Raw genomic sequence first — 21,025 nt, 5'->3', positions numbered from 1 at the left:
ATACACGGGCGCAGTGCGCTGGACTGCGTGTCTCCACCTCGAAGATGCAACCTGCTGTCCACCTCGAAGTCTGCTGCAGTCTGCACTGTCTGCTGTCTGAAATCTGTGAACAGAGACAGAATCTGCGCGTCACCGGTCTGTAATCTGCGTCAGAGAAGTGTGTGTAGACTGCTGGGAACGTCGGGTATAAATAGCCGACAACCGGGGCAAAAAGAGGGCGCCAGAAATAGGGCGCAACCAGGACAGGTCGGCTGCATTAAATGCAGCCGACTGGGCTGCAGGCAGTCGGACTGCCACGTGGCAGTCCGACTGCACAGTCCGACTGTGCAGACTGCCACCTGCCCTGCTGTCCCTGATCCCCTGATCAGGCTATGATCTCTAACACCCCCTCTCAGAGCTTGGGCAGGGCAGAAGCCTGAGGGATCTGGAATGTCTCTGAAGTAGAGCCTGAGGAAGTGCCTTCGTAAACAAATCCGCAAGATTGTCCTCCGTCTTGCAATACTCCATAGTGATGGTCTCATCCAGAAGCTTTTCTCGGATGAAGTGGTACTGGATCTCAAGAAGCCAAATCAAGGACCCAATCAACTGTCGATAGCGGGACGCATCCGCCAAAGGAGAAGCTGAATGGGAAGTGGCCTTCCAATTCGGATCCATAGGAGTAGAGAGGGCCCGACAATCCTCCATCTCAAAAGACACCAAGAGCTCCTGTACATATCTCTGTTGAGAGATAAAAATCCCCCTCTGAGACTGATAAATCTCATGGCCTAAAAAGAAATGGAGTAGACCCAAATCCGTCATCTCGAACGTCCGATGTAAAGCTGACTTCGTCTCCTGGACCTGCTGTGCATCATCACCTGTGACAATCAAATCATCAACATATAATACAAACAGCACACAACCATCCTCGGAAGTGTCAACATACAGCTGCGGATCGGCCTTGGACCGCCGATATCCCAACTGAGACTGGAGGAACGAATCAATCTTCTCGTTCCATGCACGCGGAGCCTACTTGAGGCCATACAAGGCCTTTTTCAACCTGTAGACTTTCCCATCTGAAGAACCAAAGCCAGGAGGCTGCTCAACATAGATCTCCTCCTTCAAATCACCATTCAGGAAGGCCGACTTCACATCCAACTGATAAACAGGCCATCTCCTATGGCCAGCCAAAGCAAGAACAACTCTAATGGTCGCCATACGAGCTGTGGGGGCAAAAGTGTCATGACAGTCAATCCCTGGGCGCTGTGCAAAACCTTTAGCAACAAGGCGAGCCTTGTGCTTATCCAAAGTACCATCACTGAGATATTTGGTCTTGAAGGCCCACTTGACTCCAATCACCTTCTTCTTCGGGGGGCGGGGCACGAGTGACCAAGTGCCATTCCGCTCAAAAGCCTCCAACTCAGCCTCCATAGCTTTCTTCCATGGGGCGGACTATAAAGCCTCCTTCACGGAGGTGGGCTCTCGATCCTGCATAACACGAGTCATCAAACAATAGTTGGAGCAAACAAGCTCCATAGAATGTGCCTGGTGCCTCCGTGACCGCCGCCGACCATCCTGCGGTCCCCACTCCTCAGGAACCCCCTCGATCCCTGAATCACGGAGTGTGTCACGGGCCCAACGAGGAGGAGGCCGAACCTCCCCTCGTCGTTCTCCATCAGCAGAAGACTCTGGAATATCCACCGGTGGTAACTCCTCAGAGGGGTCCGATGGAACTGTAGACTCTGTGTCAGAAACAGAATCATAATCAAAAGGCACGGGCTCCAGTGGAACTGTAGAAGGAGCCCAACTCTCCCCTGGATCTCCAAGAACGGGATGCTCCTCACCCGTTGAAGTAGCCGGAACCTCCACAAACCGCACATCACGGCTAGTATATACATCCCGCTTGACGGGATCATACAGTCGGTAACCTTGGGACTGGGAGCTGTAGCCAACAAATACCTGTTTTCGGGAAGCCACTTCAAATTTATCACAGTGAGCCTTGGGAATGTGAACATAGGCATCACAGCCAAAGACCCGAAAGTAAGAAACATCTGGCTTCGTCCCAAAATAAGCCTCAAATGGAGTCATCCCTTCCACGGCCGAAGTAGGGGATCGATTAAGGATATGGACTGCAGTAGCCACAGCCTCGGCCCACAGAACCTGAGGGGTCTGTCGGTGCTCCATCATGGTGCGCGCCATCTCGATCACACTGCGGTTCTTCCGTTCTAGAATACCATTTTCTTGAGGAGTATTGGTATTGGCAAACTCCTAGGAAATTCCTCTATCTGCACAAAACCGAGTAAACTCATTAGAAACAAATTCACCTCCCTTGTCGGATCGCAAGGTCTTCAACTTCCGGCCTAATCGGTTCTCCTCAAAGAGAAGCCAATCCTTGAAGTGCGAGAAAGCTTCTGACTTTAGTGCCAAAAAGTAGACCCATGTCATCCTGCTATAGTCATCCACGATCAGCATGAAGTACGAGCTCCCACGCAGGGACTCATTCCTCATAGGGCCACATAGATCCGTAGATACTAGCTCCATCGGTGAAGTAGACCGCCGCGAAGCTGTGTGGGGAATGGCATCCCGATGCTGCTTCCCCCGTATGCAGGAGACACATGGCTGCTGGCTCACCACTATATCCAGCAACCCTCGAACAAGCTGTCCACGTGACGCCCTCCGAAGATAGTCATAGTTCAGGTGACCAAACCGAGCATGCCATAATTCAAACTGTGACTGTGAGGTAAGAAGAAGAGTAGAGAGGGCAGTGGAAGACTTCAGTTCTCATAGGGCCACATAGATCCGTAGATACTAGCTCCATCGGTGAAGTAGACCGCCGCGAAGCTGTGTGGGGAATGGCATCCCGATGCTGCTTCCCCCGTATGCAGGAGACACATGGCTGCTGGCTCACCACTATATCCAGCAACCCTCGAACAAGCTGTCCACGTGACGCCCTCCGAAGATAGTCATAGTTCAGGTGACCAAACCGAGCATGCCATAATTCAAACTGTGACTGTGAGGTAAGAAGAAGAGTAGAGAGGGCAGTGGAAGACTTCAGTTTGTAAATGCCGTTCTCCTTATATCCAGATGAGAGAACCTTCCTCGATCCACGATCAAGGACTCGCACCGTAGAACTGTCAAACTCCACCAAAAGACCAAGGGAGCAAATCTTATGAACTGAAAGGAGATGGTATCCTAACCCTGGTACATGCAAAACCTCTGAGGTATGGGTACCACCTCGTCCATCCGGAATAAGCTGCATCTTACCCCGACCTGCAACAGAAACTGAAGAGCTGTCTCCAATGAGAATCTACCCACGCGAGGGTCGCAGCAGGGCAACACCATCTGATGAAGGAGTCATGTGCCGTGAGGCACCACTATCAACAATCCACTCTCGAGCTTGGGGAGCCATCATCGCAGCATCAGAAGCATTCGGCGAAGCGTCCTCAATGACAGCTAGATGAAGAAATGCAGCTGATGAGGGTGCAGCCACCGCTCCAGAATCCTTGGTGTCCTTCTTCTTGGTGTCCTTCGTGTCTTTGTCAAGGCAATCCTTCTTCCAATGGCCAGTCTTTCCACAAATATGACATGTGGAGACTTGTCCTTGTCCTTCTCCTTGTCCTTCTTGGACTTGTTATCCCCCTTCTTCTTCTTTTGGTCCTTCCCCTTCTTCTGAGAGGCTTGACCTGTCGGCACCTCCGACTTGGAAGCATTCTGTCCCTTTAACTGTTCCTCTTGGTCCAAGACCATAGGAACCAACTCTTCCCACCGAAGAGTAGACTCTCGCCCCGAAGCAATAAGGGCAGAGTAAAATGTACCGAATCGTGGCGGTAACTGGGACAATAGTGTGATCGCCATGTCTTTGGAGGAAATCGGCTTCCCCGCATTCTGAACCTGCATCTATAGCTGCCTTAGCTTGTTAATGTGTTCCCGTAGCGAAGAAGACTTATTTACGGACAAGGTCCGCATCTGTACCTCCAAAGAAACCCTCTTCATCAGGGTCATCTGATTGTACATTTGATCAAGCTCCAGCCATATCTCCCGAGCCACCGTCAAGTGCTCGATGTGAGCGATCACGGCTGTAGTGCATGATAGAAAGAGAAAGGATCGAATCCTGGCATTCAGTTTGTTCCGATGAGACTGGGCCTTGGCCAACTCCGCACGAGCATCGGAAGAGAGTTTGGACTCATCTCTTACCGAGGGCCGGTCAAACTCCTCCTGTACCAACTCCGCCAAATCATAGGACTCAAGGATGGCCAACATCATGACGCGCCAAATGCGGTAGTTGTCGCCGTCGAGCTTCTGATCTATAGGAAGAGCCGGTAAGACAGGCACCTCCCGGTCCATAATCGCCTGGAACTCCAAGTCCATCTCTGTAGACATCTTCACCTGCAATGCCTTCACAAACGCAAAAGCAGCCCCCTCTGACTGGGAAAACTCAGCCTGCTAAGGCTCTTCCGCGTCCTGAAGCTTCTTCACCCGCAGGAGGCGATAAAAAAGTAAAACCTGCACTTGTAGGCTGAAAACTCAAACTTCCTCCGCGTCAAACAGCAGCAAATCCACCACCTGTACTCCTTTCCTGTGCGCCCACACTCGTTTCAGCCTTGTTCCAAGGTGCAGCCCTCCTGTCTGCCCTTAAACCCAAAAAACGCAAATTTGTGTCGCAATGGAAACTCCTCTTCAAGTTGATTCTGCGCTCAATCAACCCTCAAACACTGCTCTGATACCATGTCAGAGTGCAGCGGTGCGGAAGCGTAGGACTGAGAGAGAGAGAAGGGAGAGAAAGAGACAGTGGACGATGAAGATCTGCTGTATAAAGAATGCTGAATACAAAGATATACATGGGCGCAGTGCGCTGGACTGTGTGTCTCCACCTCGAAGATGCAACCTGCTGTCCACCTCGAAGTCTGCTGCAGTCTGCACTGTCTGCTGTCTGAAATCTGTGAACAGAGACAGAATCTGCGCGTCACCGGTCTGTAATCTGCGTCAGAGAAGTGTGTGTAGACTGCTGGGAACGTCGGGTATAAATAGCCGACAACCGGGGCAAAAAGAGGGCGCCAGAAATAGGGCGCAACCAGGACAGGTCGGCTGCATTAAATGCAGCCGACTGGGCTGCAGGCAGTCGGACTGCCACGTGGCAGTCCGACTGCACAGTCCGACTGTGCAGACTGCCACCTGCCCTGCTGCCTCTGATCCCCTAATCAGGCTATGATCTCTAACAACCTTCCCTATTGTTGTTCACATTGTTTTGTGCCTCAAAATTTTTGTAGTAACTTATGTTAGTCTGCACATCAACTGATGAAAGAGGGAATTTGTGAAAGAAACATGCAAACTTGATTGGACTAGACTATTAAATTCAAAACTCAAAGACCACGGGCTCATTGCTTAAGATGGATTAAAAATTCGTTAAGAGCCTGAACTGATAGAATTAGAAGAGGGAGCTTTGAGGAATGTTTAGGAGTATCAAATAGTGATATCAAAAGATAGTGAGGTTCACTTGTGTAACCCTTCATCTCAAGCTCCAATGCTAGATGATTCAAAAGCAGCACACCACCAAAGCTCATACATCAAAGGATGTTACTATAGCCACAAAAAGAGAAAATGGAGTTGCAAGGGTCCCAAAGAACTGAGCAGCAACAAATGCAACCTCTAGAGGAGAAAATGTGGCTGTCCAAGTGATCTAGGAGGCAAGTAGCAACACAAACAGGTGAAAACACAGGCAATCAACTTCCCAAAAGATGACATCAGCTAGGGTGATCACTACAAAAACAAAAGCAATTGTTCTGATGCTGGAAAAGCCACAAAATCACGTGGAAACAAATTGTCAATTTCCGAAACAAGTTGTGGTAGCAGAGCAGTATCTGGGTGATATGGTGGCAATTGGGCGACAGTAAGGAAAGCTGGTAGACAATAGAACACAATTGTCTAGATGATAACACCTGGCTTGGCAACAGGTGGAGCAGCCGGAAGTAGCTGGACAGCAAGGGTGAGGTTGCAACTTCTATAGAATGATGGTTGTGATACATGCAAAGTGGCTAGACACATCCCTATTTATAGACACATGAGCCAACCACCTAGGGTGGCACTTGGACACTTTGGATACACTGAATGGGGGCACCCAAACACTTTTGGGACTTTGAATATTTGAGTTTTGGGAATATTTTAGTGAGCTGAAAAAGGGGATTAAAGTTGATTTAACTTTCGCAGCTTAGTAGCAACATCTCTTCTTGCGTTCTCATGTGCTCTTGAATGCCAAGCTTTCTTATCAAGGCTCACATATCAATAATAAGCACCTAGCTCTAATACCATGTAAAGAGATGCTAGGGAAAAAAACATATTGAGAACATTAGAACAAAGTCTCTAGAATGCTTAGATGAGAATGAATGAATACGATACAATTAGTGCCCTGAACCCCCATGTCTTGAGGACCAGGGATGAGGTGAGCTAAGAGTGGTGTCGAAGATGCTGAGAACGTCTCCAAGTGTATGTCGTACTTGAGATTGATGTCGAAATGCAGCATTAGTAGTCCACCAAGTGTAGATGATGTCGTAGCAGCAATGGAGGGAGCACAACACAGCCCTCTAAGCAGCAAGATGTCTTTGATGACTCCGGGCAGCAAAACACAAGTATCCTAGCTGTGCAGGCAGCTCCCAAACCGCAAGGTCCAAGAAGATGGTGATGACAGCAGGCTGCCTATGAACAACAGCTCAAAATCCAAGTATGTTAATGAAGAAATGAAGGAGCAGCAGGCCATTTGGTGTGGATAGCAGCTGTACAACCTCAAGATGATGAAAACACAAGTACGACAGGGCTAGCAACTGCAGAAAACAGCAAGATAAAGGCTGGCTGGTGACGGAAACAGCAAGTACTGTCACGGACATGCCATGATCAAGTGTATGGATTAATTCCTGCTCATGCCATATGAATCGATACCCCATGAGAACGCATCCTTAAAAGGACATCCTTCGAGCCAACCATGCAAACCCGTCGTTGCCATGTCATCATAGAGCCTTCTAGAAGATATGCCATGTCATCACCTGCATCATCCATGATGTCATCATGGAACCTTCTAGAAGATCTTTAGCTGCTCTCCAACATCTATAAAATGAGGGGCTCGCTATAGAGCTCCTCAATTTTGCCAATGCAAGTCTTGGGAGCTCAAGGAGTCAAGACCTCCAAGTAACTTCGAGTTCCAATTCTAGCTCTTGTCTAGTCATGGTATCTAGTCTTGTCTTGTCTTCCATTAGACTCCTGTTGTCTTGTCACCCTGTAATCTCATAGTACAAGATCTTGTCTAGTACTGTCTTGTATCTTCTTCATCCCATCGAGGGAGATCATGTAATTCTAATAGCTTGTATCCATACCTATGGTCCCAGATCGTGGGATCATATACCTACAGTCCCCGGTTGTGGGATTTTCAGTATCTTGTTAAGTTATCATTGTACCTTGTGCCCCTACGTGGGATTATCTTGTAATTAGAATTCTTGTTATAAATCTTGCATCTAGTCTAGTCTCTTGAGTATAGTCTAGTGCTCCCAGAATAGATTGGCAAGACTACTTTCTAGTCCTACTAAGCATCATGGAGGCGACCCTTGAAAGAATTGCAGCCTCCCTTCAAAACCTCCAACAACAAATTCAAGACTTGAATAAGCGACAAGCGTAACTTTAAATAGAACACCCTATGTATCTAGGACCTACACTCAGGAGATGCAAGACCAAATCCAAGACTTCCACAACAACAAAGAAAGTGATCAAACAATTCCATGTGTTTATCAACCCCCAACAAGAGAATCCAAGATCAGCATGCCAAAGAAGTTTAATGGTGACCGTTCGAAGTTTAGGGGATTCTCGCAACAAGTAAAGCTCTATATCCACATGCAACCGAATAGGTATCGAAATGTTACTTTCAAGGTGTGATTCATCGGGACTTTGCTTTTTAGTCAAGCTTTATCATGGTTCGCTCCAATCTTAAAAAAGAATATGCCAGTACTTCATAACTATGAGGCATTTCTTTGCAAGCTCACTTTCATATTTGGAGATGCAAACACTGGTCGAGTAGCAAAAACAAAACTTCAGAAGCTACAATAAGGTAACAGCCCTGCCTCTACTTATGCATCTGAATTTAGGCAATTAATCTATGACCTCACTTGGCACAAGGAGTATTTTATTAGCCAATTCAAATGGGGTCTTCGAGATGACATCAAGGACCTCATGCTCACTATGCCTGAGGCAAAAACACCCAACGATTATATCATGCAAGCCATCTAGTGTGATAATAGATTGTTCGAGAGGAAGCAAGAAAAGCGAGAAGAATTAAGGACTCGCCAATGGAACCTAGCCCCAATCAGAGACCCAACCAGAGAAGAAACCAAGTTTGAATCGATGCAAATAGATAACACCAAATTCCAACCCTTGAGCCCCCAAGAAAAGCAAAGATGAAGAGAGAATCATCTATGCCTACATTGTGGGAACCCTGGACACATCACCCTAAATTACCCAAATAAGAGGGCAAGAACCCCAAGTGTTGCTGCAACCATCCTCGAGTAAGAAAACGAGGATGTCCGGTTGTAAATGAGACCGTACAACTGGACCTTGATATAAGAAAGAACCTCTTGATTCCAGCCACACGCATGGAAACTTTCCTTGTCACAGTCCAAATAATCTTGCCGAGAGAGATCCTTTCCCTCAAAGCCGTGGTCGACTCCAAGGCCTTCACATGTTTCATTGACGATGGCTTTGTGAATAGATACCAAATTCCAGTACTCCAAAAAACCAATCTTGTAACAACTGAAGTTGTGGATGGAAGACCTCTAGCATCTGGAGATATTACCAAGGAAACCGGAACACTCATGGTGACTCTTGGCGATCACAAATCTCGTATGCTTTAATGTCATATCCAGTCCCACAAATCCAATCATCCTTGGGATGCCTTGGCTAAAGAAACACAACCCAGATATTGATTGCATTAAGCAAAAGATCACACATTATGAAAATCAAGGAAAGTCGGTATATCTAGGAGCCAAAGCCTTTATGCACACAGCAGAAACCGATCTACATGATATATCATATATCAACTCAAGTATCATCATCTAGAGGGTGCACCCCATAAAGTTATTGTCTATACAGATCACAAAAATCTAGAATACTTTATGACAACCCACATCCTCAATCGAAGACAATCCCGTTGGAGTAACTTCTTATCTAGGTTTGACTTTGTCATCACCTATCGCCTAGGATGCCAACAATGTCAATCAAATGCTTTATCAATAAGATCCTACTTGGCATCTAAAAAGGGAGAAGAAGCTTTTGATCAACAACAAGCAATACTACTCAAGCCAGAGCACCTCCAGCTAGCAATCATCTCCACTTGTCACCAAGACGCCTCTACCTTCATCCAATTAATCCATGAAGCCCTGCTGCATGATGATTTGGCCAACAATGTTAAGAGAAAAAAATCAACTAGGAAAAGAAAATGAAGTTTATGAGTTAATGGATTGTTATATTATAAGGATCTACTTTACATCCCTCCAGGAAACCGAGACTCCAGGTACTCAACAACGCCATGACACCCACAGCATCAAGACACTTTGGAGTTGATCAGACCTTAGAGCTTATTTCAAGAGATTTTTTGTGGCCCCAAATATGGAAAGAAGTTAAGGAATATGTAAAATCACGTGATACCTGCAACAAGGCCAAGGTACCTCGTCACAAACCACATGGCCTCCTGCAACCCTTGCCCATTCCAACGCAACCTTGATCTTCTCTGTCCATGGATTTCATAACAGATCTTTCCAAATCAAACAAATATGACTCTATTTTTGTTGTGATAGATAGGTTCACAAAAATGGCATATTTTATCCCTACCATCACAAGTGCAATTGTTGCTAGACTCTTCCTAAAATACATTTTCAAATTACGTAGACTCCCAAACGACATCATCAGCGATCGGGGTCCCAATTCATATCTACTTTTTGGAAGAGCCTTTACAACCTCCTTGAAGTCCAAGTTAAGTTATCCGCAACCAATCATCCACAAATTGATGGTCAAACAAAACGGGTAAATCAAGTCTTGGAACAATATCTCCATTGCACGATCAACTACCATCAAAATGATTGGTCTGAGCTCTTGCCCTTTGTAGAGTTTGCTTATAATAATAGTATCTATGCATCTACCAGGCTAACTCCTTTCTTTGCAAACTAAGGCCAACATCCAAGGATGAATGTACATTTCTCCAATCAAGTGAAGAATCCTGCCGCCCAAGATAAACACCTAGCAGATATACACCAAGAACTCAAGCAACAAATCCGAAAGGCTCAAAATCAATACAAGCACTATGCGTACCAGCATCATCTCCAACATCCAACATACAAAGTGGATGATAAAGTATGGTTATTCAGGCATAACCTCCAGACAACAAGGCTCTCCACCAAGCTAGACCACCAGAGATTTGGGCCCATCACTATCATAGCCCAGATCAACCCAGTTGCTTATCAACTCCAACTCCCCAACACCATGAAGATCCACCCAGTCTTCCATGTTTCCTTGCTCAAGCCATACCATAGCTCACCACTAAGGGGAGAGAGATCTAATCCCTCACCAACTGTCCGGATTGAAGATCGTGAAAAATTTGAGATCGAGCATATCTTAGACTTGAGAATCTCCCAAGGTCGATTGGAATATCTTGTTTACTGGAAAGAATATGGCATCAATGATCACACTTAGAAACCTACAAAATATCTCCAAAGAGCACCTCTCAAAGTTAAAGAATTTCACAAGAGAAATTTAACAAAAGTTGGACCAAACCACCAAGTCGCTCCTCCTCATGAAACTTGTCACTAAAGGAAGTGATGTCACGGACATGCCATGATCAAGTGTACACATTAATTCCTGCTCATGCCATACGAATCCACACCCCATGGAACGCACCTTGAACGGGACATCCTCGAGCCAACCATGCGAACCCGCCCTTGCCATGTCATCATAGAACCTTCTAAAAGATATGCCATGTCATCGTCTGCATCATTGATGATGTCATCATGGAACATTCTAAAAGATCTTTAGCTGCCCTCCAATACCTATAAAAGAAGGGACTCGCAATAGAGCTCCTCAATCTTACCAATGCCAATCTTGGGAGCTCAAGGAGTCAAGACCTCCAAGTATGTAACTTCGAGTTCCAGTTCTAGTTCTTGTCCAGTCACGGTATCTAGTCTTGTCTTATCTTCCATTAGACTCCTGTTGTCTTGTCACCTTGTAATCTCATAGTACGAGATCTTGTAATTCTAATATCTTGTATCCATACCTACGGTCATAGGCCTTGGGATCCTTCATATCCTATCAAGTCTTGTTGTCTACACCTACAATCCCGGGTTGTCGGATTTTCCATATCTTGTTAAGTTATCATTGTATCTTGTGCCCCTACGTGGGATTATCTTGCAATCAAAATTCTTGTAACAAATCTTGTATCTAGTCTAGTCTTTCGAGCACACTCTAGTGCTCCCATAACAAGTACAACCTCAAAAATGGATGAAAACAACAAGCAAAGGCTGTGCGAAGGTTATAGCCGGCTGGGCAAGCCTCCAAACCAACTGGCATTGACCTCCAAAAGGTGTGGCCAGCACATGGAGTGGGCTAAGTTGGGAGAGAATGATCAAGGATATACAAGATGCCCACAATTTGCTCTATTTATAGAGGATTTTTGAGCATTTTTCCATAGATAAAGCCTTCAATTTTCTATAATCATCTTTTAATTGCTTTTTGGAGCTACTTTAAGGAGAGTAAAAGAGGTATTAATGCACAACAATTTTTCATTAGTGCATACCACGATTTTAGTGGCATTACAAGTCATTCTATGGTATGGCAATGAATGGACCACTCACATACGTACTCATCTCATATAGTGGCAATTCTCTCGATTGGATCAGCATGGACAAATACCATATGCCACCCAATGTTCCCAACAAACCAAGGTTTACCATTAAGCAATTACAAAAATTACCCCAAAAAAAAAAACCCTTTAGATTTGGAGAGAGGTTTTAAAATTGACAAAGACAAGTCCACTTTAGTTATATGTTTGTGAAATGCCATTCAAAGCCTTAGAACCTGAATATTTGCAGATTCAAGGTTTTTGTATTAGTTGTCAAAATTCTTTTTGTGAGCATTACCCAAGAGTTGAAAAGCTAGCTATGAAAACAAGGAGGGACCCTAGGATCCTTCCTTCCTAGTTTCCTATTGCAAAGTGCAACAATCCAACCCACTTATGGCCAATCATCGTTGTACCATACATATCCCAATATTGATGACATGCCTACAAAACCTTCAAAACTCCAAGGTTTTTAACCGAGTTTAATCAACTAGTTGTACAAAAATTTTGTATAGCTGTGTCTTACTCTTGAATATTGTGTGCCTATATTTATAAGAACTATTCGAAATGTTGAGTTATTCACTAATATCACCCGGATGCTACTTCTCTAGGGTATGATACAGCTTTAGAGAAAACAAGGATTGCAGCTTAACTTATAATCAATGTTATTAGCCATTGCTCTAACTTGGCACCCTTCTCTCTCTCTCTCTCTCTCTCTCTCTCTCTCTCTCTCTCTCTCTCTCTTTTCGTAAAAGGTAATTGTATTAATTACGAAAAAGGTACAAGATTACATGACGACATGATTACAAGAGACACGAGGGCCCTAGCCCAACGTGTGGGAAATCCCCGTACTAATGCACTACAAAGGTTACACCAATCATGGCAACGACCCAGAGGCAATTGCCATATGCCATGGATCCAAATCCTCCCGAGGGAGCAAGTCAGAGTGTCGAATGAGATCTAGCTGCCAATGCAAGAGCCCTTTAAGCCTGGCAATATGTCTCGGTACATTAGAGGCCGAATCAAAAAGAAAAGCATTGCGCGTGGTCCAAATGTGCCAGCATCCCCAGTATCGGAAAAAGTGAAATAAGATCTTCATATGTAACTGTGGCGGTGTGGGGTACTTTGGGCACACAAAAACCCAATCGAAAGGAGTTAGTGAGGACCCCACCACCGCTTGCCAGATTTGCGACAAGAGTAACCAGATATTCTTGGTGAGCGGGCAAGAAAGAAAACGATGTCGGGCCGATTCCACGGTAGTGGTACAGAAGAAACAATTGCCATTCGAGATTCGACGCTTGGAAAGGGCCAAGGCAAGAGGAAGACCACCAAACATTACCCGCCAAAGGAAGACCTTGCATTTGAAAGGTGCCTTATTCCGCCAGCCCTCCATTAGCGTTGCCTGCCACCATGTCCGCGATTTCCGCAGTCCCCAAACAGTATTAGCTTTCACACCCAGCCAGTGGTGATCTCGAATGAGAAGATGATGCACCTGATTGGTAGAGGCCTTTTCCAGACTCAACTTGCCTGCAAGGTCCCAGTCCTGCCAAGGACGATCCACAGCCAGGGCAGGAAAGGGTTGCCGACCCTGAAGCTCCAATACAAGCTTTTCCCATAAACCACGGTATCCGCACGGGATCCTAAAAAGTCTCCTAGCAGTCCGAAACGATGCGAGGACATTGCGAGTGGCAAGGGTAGCATCCGCAATCGAAGTCAGACCTAAACGGGCCATGCGGTTAAATCTCGGTCTGAGCTGATGTTTGTCTTCCCATGAAAGTAATCTGGATACTGCCAACAATTCCAGCTGAAAGGAGTTAGACTGCACGCAGTCCCCTACTGGATGCCAACGGGCCTTTTGGAGCACCACTTTCCAAGAGCCGACCAAGTGCAGTAACAAAAAGGAAGAGGGACTGGAAAATCGAGAGTCAGAATTAAGGACATGCCACCAGGAGGCCCGAAGCAGTGTGTTACCATGGCGTAGCCCGCGGTCCTCAAGAAAATAACGGGCTATGATGGTCCACAGGTGATGATCCACACACATGGCACGAAAAAGAGACCAACGAAGAGCCACCATATGAGTTTCTGCATCCAAAATAGCGGCACCACCCATGCGTTTAGGGGTACATGTATGCGACCATGAAATCCATGAAATGCCTGCCTGCAGGGAGTCCTTCTTCCATAGCATGAAACGAATGGGATGAGTAAGAGCCTTCAAAGTAGTAGGCATCCATGGCAGCAATGGCAGGAAATACGTTAGCATTGGTAGCATAATGGTCTGAGCCACTTTGAGGCGCACATGGAATGGCCACGCTTGCGACTTCCAATACATAAACTTCGTCGCCAGTTTTTGTGAAATCCACTCCAGTAGGTCCTTTGGCCGTACATCCACACCCAACGGGTATCCAAGATGCCTGACAATGGATCCACGGAAAACCACCTGACCCTGCCAGCCTAATGACTGTAAATCAGGCTCCGTGCAACTGAGAATGGGCGACTTAAAGGCATTGATGCGAAGACCAGAGGCCTGACCAAAGAGCGTCCAAACATCTAATGCCTTTCGAATGTTGTCCATGTCTGCCCGCAAAATCATAAAGGTGTCATCAGCCAAAGATTGGCTAATGAAGTGCTGCCCCAAAGAAAGAGACAATCCAGCCAGCTGAGCCGAAGCCGCCATTGAGGATAACATTGAAAGGACCGGGTGAGTCGCCAGGGCAAAGAAGAGAGGAATCAAAGGGCAACCCTGTCTGACCGAGCGCGCAAGGACAAATGGCTCTGTAACCCCACCATTGAGCATAACTCTTGAAGAAGCCGCAGCACTAATGGTGTAGATCAATCGGGACATCCGGGTGCCAAAGCCCATAGCAAACATGAGATCTGCAATGAAAGACCAGTCCACATAGTCAAAGGCCTTTTCCAAGTCCAGTTGAATCAAGACCACTTCCTGACTGGAATGCCGCGCATAGTCAATAGCCATTTGCACATTCAAGATATTATGGAGAATGTTGCGGCCCTTGATGAAACCATATTGGAGAGGATGCACAATAGCTGGAAGGTGCTTGTGAAACCGATTCGCCAGCACCTTGGAGAAGATTTTATACATCGAGCCCATCAAAGAAATTGGTCTCCAATGTTGCAGCTTTGACGGCGAAGGGACCTTGGGAATCAATTTGATAAGGCCTTCTTTCCATGAGGAAGGCATGACCCCTGTTTCCCAAACCTGCTGACACATGACCGCCAATGGCTTCACCAACTGCGTGGCCGAGTGCTCAAAGAATTCATTAGTGAGACCATCCCAACCAGGACTTTTATCCTTAGGCAGGTGCAACAAAACATCCATAACCTCCTCCTCACAAATATCCGCCTCCAAGGTGGCTTGCATATCAAGTGGAACCTGCTGACGGACCAGATGATAGAAGGCCGAGCGGGCATGCGTAACCTGGCTAGAAGGCGAGGGAGAAGAACCAAGAAGTTCCATAAAATAATTTCTGCACATGGTGACAATGGTCTGCGGATCAGTGACCATGCGACCTTCCAAATCCTGGAGCCTAGTCATATTTTCGCGAGCCGGAGAAGCATGCAAGGCGCGAAAGAACTTATGAGACTGGCAAGCACTATCGTGCAATGTGTCAGTCAAGTTATGCAGCTTGGCCTGCTGATAAGATTTCAACTGAAATACTTGAATAAGATGGGCCAAACGCCTTTCCAGTGACAGCAGAAAATCATCATCTGGGGAAGCCACGAGCAAGGAACGGACCAAAGCCAGTAAGTCCTCTGCTGCATGTCGACGTCGCCGACAAAGAGAGGCATGATGAATCCCATACTGCCGAGCAACCCGCTGCACATTAGAAAGCAGCCGCGCAAATGCTGCCAGGCCGTCAGAGGCGAAGTCCAATAAGAATCTCTCAATCAATTGCTGCATATAGCCCTGAAAAATTGGATGCGTCAAATAAGAGGAGTTGAAACGTAAAGGGAGCCTATCCAGCAACTGCGTAAAAGGTGCAATAGAGTGTGCCCGCATCTCAAACTGGAGGGGGAAATGGTCCAACAACGCATATTGCTGCAAGACCTTCATTTCCAGCATTTCGGGAAGAAAATCATCCCCTTGCATGATATACATTCGGTCCAAGCGCGACCAAGTAGTGACATATTGTGCGGAATGAAAAGTAAAGCCTGAAAAAGAAGGGTGAAGCCACGACCAAAGATCTTGCTTAAGCACGCGCAAAGCAAAGGAATTCCACACCCGCAGGATCGTTTGGAGCATAGAGGCCCAGCAACCATAAAATTTCTCCTTCAAATAAGACTTCGATTACCAGAAAGCGGCCCTGTACATCATTTTTGATAAGAACAGGCTGGTATTTTTCATGGACAATCATCAGCACGCCCGAATAGTGCGTAGCTTGTGTCCCTCCATAAAACAGACGGAATCCATGACAATCCACAATTTTGCCTGCTTCAGCGTGACTTTTGTGCTCAACTGCACACAAGACATCCCACTGGTTCTCATGCAAGACAGTCCACATGGCATGTTGCTTATGGCAAGAGCAAATGCCTCGCACATTCCACGTGGCTATCTTCATATATCTTCAAAAAAAGGAAGTCAGGAACGAGGCGGTTGTTGCCTCGATTTCACCTTTTCCGCGAGAGCATCTAGGACACCCTCATCCAGAAAATCAGCCAATACTGCATACGAATTCTGGCGACCTACTTTAGAGGTAGAAGGAAAATCCACTGCCTTGGGAGCAGGGCGGGGATAACGCCGATCCCAGGGTGTAATCACATTACCTTTTGTATCAAACGCCAGCTTAGCAGGTGGGCCCTTGGGGCCGTCTGTATAGGCTCTCCTTGTAGACTGAGTATGGGGGGCAGACGGGGCTATAGTACGTGCAGCCGGCTGTGAAGTGAACATTTCTTTTCTGCGCATATACGTGCGCACGGAATCCAGTGAAGTAGTAGGCCCAGGATCCGCCAAGCCTACATCCAACTTTTTACCTTTTTTTGGACGGGCCTCAATCCAATCAGTGCTACGAGAGTCCAAACCCAGGACCTGTTGTTTGCCTTTATCCACGACATGTGGCAGCTGAAGGGCCTCTTGCGTCGGGGCATCAAGCACCATGTCATCCTTAGGCAGCACAACCTGCGCATCCTCGGAAGACGGTTGCCTTTCAGGGCATTCAGCCATGAAATGCCCCAATTTACCACATGAAAAGCAGTGGCCTGCAAAATTGCCCCATTTCAAGCGAAAATGCAAGGGATGCATGCCAGAACAATTGAGGCGAAGCCACGCAGGCCTTTTCCTGGCTGTGTCCCATAACATGCATAAACGGTTGCGATTCATAGCCCTGAGGCTTGGGGGCACCAGCACTGTGCCCACAACAGCCATCGCATCCTTCAACAATGGCCAATAAACTGCCAGACAATTTTCCACTTCTACCCATACCGGGCATTCTCGTTGAAGCAGACGCTGGAAATCGGCCATCGGGCGCCATGGTACAACATGGACCAAGCGGCGATCAAAGAATAATGGCAGCTTGGACAGGAGCTCAGCACGATGTGTTTCTGATTTCAACAGCACCTCATAAAAGCCGCGAGGTCCAAGGAAGATCTCCTCAACACACTCCCCTTGCAATAAATGATGCATCCACTGGCGAATATGTGAGAGCACGGGGATTCTGCCAGTGAAGAAAAGTATGACTACACGGTCATAAAACACTGAGAAGGACCGCAAGACTGATTTCGGGTCCACCGTGGCTTCCAGCACATCATCAGTTCCCGCATCAGAAAAAGTTTCATTGTTGTGCTGGACATAATCGCCAAGCAGAGTATTGGCAAAGTCCAGCAAATGCTCCCAGTCTATCTCCTGCAAATCCACAGGATCAGAGGCAACCTGCGCATAGGAACGTTCCTGAGGACCCATTGGCTCATCAGGAGTATGCTTGGAGCGTTTGCCCGCAGGCGGCAGTTCAGAGCCCGGAGGCATCTCCTCCGTGCAAGGCACCATATCCTCCGGCTCCTCTGTATCAGAATCAGGGCCAAGGGCTGCCACCGTCCGGTCGAGAAAATCCATATCCAGGCCAGCCATACTGCTCTCTCTCTCTCTCTCTCTCTCTCTCTCTCTCTCTCTCTCTCTCTCTCTCTCTCTCTCTCTCTCTCTCTCTCTCTCTCTCTCTCTCTCTCTCTCTCTCTCTCTCTCTCTCTCTCTCGCGCGCGCTCGCACTCTCTCGGTGTCTGTGGAAAGACAAGGCTGCACTGCCTCCGTGTGCAGGTCGCAGAGCCCAGAGGCGCAGGCTTCGGCACAAACAGGGGATACGGCCTCTCGCGGGGGCAACGACCACGGCGGCTGACTGGCGAGGGCAGTGTCCGACAGGCGAGGGTGGCGTCCGACAGGCAAGGGCGGACAGATCTGGCAGGCGATGGCGGTGGTCAGACTAGGGCGTCTGACAGGCGACAGGGCAGCAATCGTCAGGGGCGGGCGAGAGGACAGGCGACAGAGCAGGCTGTCGACGGGCAGGACAGGGCAGGCAATCGTCAGGGGCGGGCGAGAGGACACGCGACAGGGGCAGGCAGGCGGCAGACAGAACAGGCCTCTGACAGGCGGCTGGGGCAGGCAGACGTTGAACGGGCGTCAGGCGTCAGGCTGGCGATGGCGATGGCGATGGCAAACAGGACCGCGAGGAGCTCGAATCCCTGTCTCTCTCTCGCTCTGCCTCTGTCACTTGTTCCGCCTGAGGCCTGCGCACAGGGGCCGCGCAGAGCTGCACAGACGTGATGCTGCACACGAAGGCAGGGGCGCGAGGCTGGGATCAAGTCGCCACACAGGGAGGGGCATGCAGGGTTGCCATCGTCACGGTCACGCTGCTCGCTCTCGACATCTCCTCTCTCTCTCTCTCTCTCTCTCTCTCTCTCTCTCTGCCCCACTGGGCTTGCACTCCTCTCTCTCTCTCTCTCTCTCTCTCTCTCTCTCTGTGCCCCACTGGGCTTGCACTCTTCTCTCTCTCTCTCTCTCTCTCTCTCTCTCTCTGTGCCCCACTGGGCTTGCACTCTTCTCTCTCTCTCTCTCTCTCTCTCTCTGTGCCCCACTGGGCTTGCACTCTTCTCTTTCTCTCTCTCTCTCTCTCTCTCTCTCTCTCTCTCTCTCTCTCTCTCTCTCTCTCTCTCTCTCTCTGCCCCACTGGGCTTGCACTCTTCTCTCTCTCTCTCTCTCTCTCTCTCTCTCTCAATCAATCAATCAATCAACATAAAGCTATGAGATCTACCTGCAAGCTCTCTCCTAATGGCGGTCGGGTATTGTAACTTCTTCGCCATAGCTTGACAACATCCTCTCCAAATTCCTTTATGGCTGCCTCTTTGCTTAAACCCTACACATCCTACAATTCAAACAATTAGCAAAGATAAAATCATTTTGCAATAATTGACTTTCGGGTTCATACAAGCTTGTGTTTAGTCTAGGAAGGCAATATGACATGAAGCACCTGGAGATCCCCATAACATCTTTCATTCAGAGCTGGGTCAGCATAAACCGGAACCATCAGGCATGAAGCATGCTCTAGAGCCTTAGCTGCAGCATCTCTCAGTCTCAACCGATTTGCATCTCCAGTCTTGCCTGTACCGTGGAACCCTCCCCTTACCAAAACAGGAACCCGCTTATACCTGTTCTGTTTCCAGAGAAAAATCAGAACAAAAGCCACAGAAGACTTGCCAAACTATAACAATGGCAATGGACACTCCAGTTTGTAAAGCCTTCAGGTTCAAACCTGAGTCATGGCTATGAGAGCCGTTTGCTTGGCTCTGACTAATCTACTAGTGAATATAATATCAAAATCGATATCGCTCACAGCTCTCCCTGCGGCCAGGGCCTCTGAAATTCCCTTTTCTGTGAGCGGTATGTCCACATCCCTGATGCAGGCACCTTATTATCAGGCTACACAAGAGCATGCAACTTCAAAAATTTATGATCAAATCATGGAGAAGGAACGTGCAAATCATGAGTGTAAACATTAATTTCTTTCGATGGCAGGCATGTTTAGAAGAACGGCCTATCTAGAAGAACAAAGATAGAACATTGCATACCCTGTGAATAATTTGAGGTCGTTCCACATGCTCTCTCCTGCGGAAAAACACCAAATGCTCAGATCGAGAAGCCTTCACAGATCGCAAAATTTAAAATAAAAAGTGACTTGCCATGCCGCATCAGTACAAGCTGGTTTTGCGGCCTGCCACCGGCGAATCGATTCACAGCAGCTGTAGCAGGGGTGGCAGAGGAACCTGCTAGAGGAGACGAATTAGTAGCACGGGATGAGCCGGGGGAGGGTGAGAGGGGGGCGCTGGTAGAAGCTCGATGGCATGCGAACGACCGAGCCCATGCAGCGTCCATGGCGCACTCTCTCTCTGACCATTGGCCTTCACTTGGGTAAAGTCTTTTGCTAAATGCAAAACGTCTAATCTATAGGCCTATCGACTTCTATCTCTATGGTTATTGTTGGAGGTTGATAGAAGAAACTTCACATAAGAGCAAAACAACAACAATAGTACACGATCATGGGCCGCACTTAGCTAGGGCACTTGATACGATAGGATGTTAAGGTCCTTTATTGCTATCAGGTCATTTATTGCCACAACCTAAGAGGAGTAGCCAAGTCGCTAGCCTCTGCCCATTCAAGGCTCCGACTCCAAACGTTCAATCTAAGATGGTGAAGCACTCGCAAACATGGCAAAGGTTTGGTGAAATGGTGAGTCCATGGAGTTGGACTATCTCATTGTTGCCAAGAATGACGGTGTCAACATGGAAGACACCAAGAAGGAAGTGTGGCAAGCTCAAGGCCTTTCGAGAGAGGAGGAAGAGTTTGATTCAAGGCCCAAATAAATTTTTACGTGCCTTTGTTGCCTTCTCCCTGCAAAAGACTCAAGCAACACTATGTAGGCTTCAACACATCTAGCTTCTTCTTCTTCTTCTTCATGGGACGTACCTCATTAGAGGATGAGTTCGGTTGCTAGTTTCTTTTGACATATTCGACAAGGGCATCACTACAACAATGCCAATTCGTTGGAAAAGGCTTTTTCTTTGCATCGGTGGCCTCGAAGAAAGAACAATATTGGACCATGGGGTCAATGGTCAACTACAAAGTTAATTTTATATAATTGGATCACGGGCTTAGTGATCGACTACAAAGGTAATTTTGTCTATGTCTTTATAAT

General features: G+C 47.4%; 1 protein-coding gene across 1 annotated transcript in view; it reads right to left on the bottom strand.

Moving 5' to 3' along the window:
• The window catches only part of LOC148033490 (uncharacterized), a 32,504-nt gene extending 12,224 nt beyond the window's left edge, over window positions 1-20,280 (bottom strand). Inside the window, exons 1-5 of the mRNA XM_087682317.1 lie at window positions 20,012-20,280; window positions 19,901-19,937; window positions 19,585-19,726; window positions 19,303-19,485; window positions 19,087-19,188 (exon numbers count right to left, since the gene is read on the bottom strand). Coding sequence (XP_087538443.1) covers window positions 19,087-19,188; window positions 19,303-19,485; window positions 19,585-19,726; window positions 19,901-19,937; window positions 20,012-20,204 — 657 coding nt within the window. The 5' untranslated portion in view covers window positions 20,205-20,280. The remainder of the gene's footprint in view (window positions 1-19,086; window positions 19,189-19,302; window positions 19,486-19,584; window positions 19,727-19,900; window positions 19,938-20,011) is intronic.
• Between the last annotated feature and the right edge of the window lie 745 nt (window positions 20,281-21,025).

The sequence above is a fragment of the Lygodium microphyllum genome, chromosome 7 (genome assembly GCF_053477565.2).
Source record: "Lygodium microphyllum isolate KBCC chromosome 7, Lygodium_microphyllum_v1.1.10, whole genome shotgun sequence".
NCBI classification, from domain to species: domain Eukaryota; kingdom Viridiplantae; phylum Streptophyta; class Polypodiopsida; order Schizaeales; family Lygodiaceae; genus Lygodium; species Lygodium microphyllum.
The sequence above is the reverse complement of the archived record's forward strand: the minus strand, read 5'-3'. Positions and strand labels throughout refer to the sequence as shown.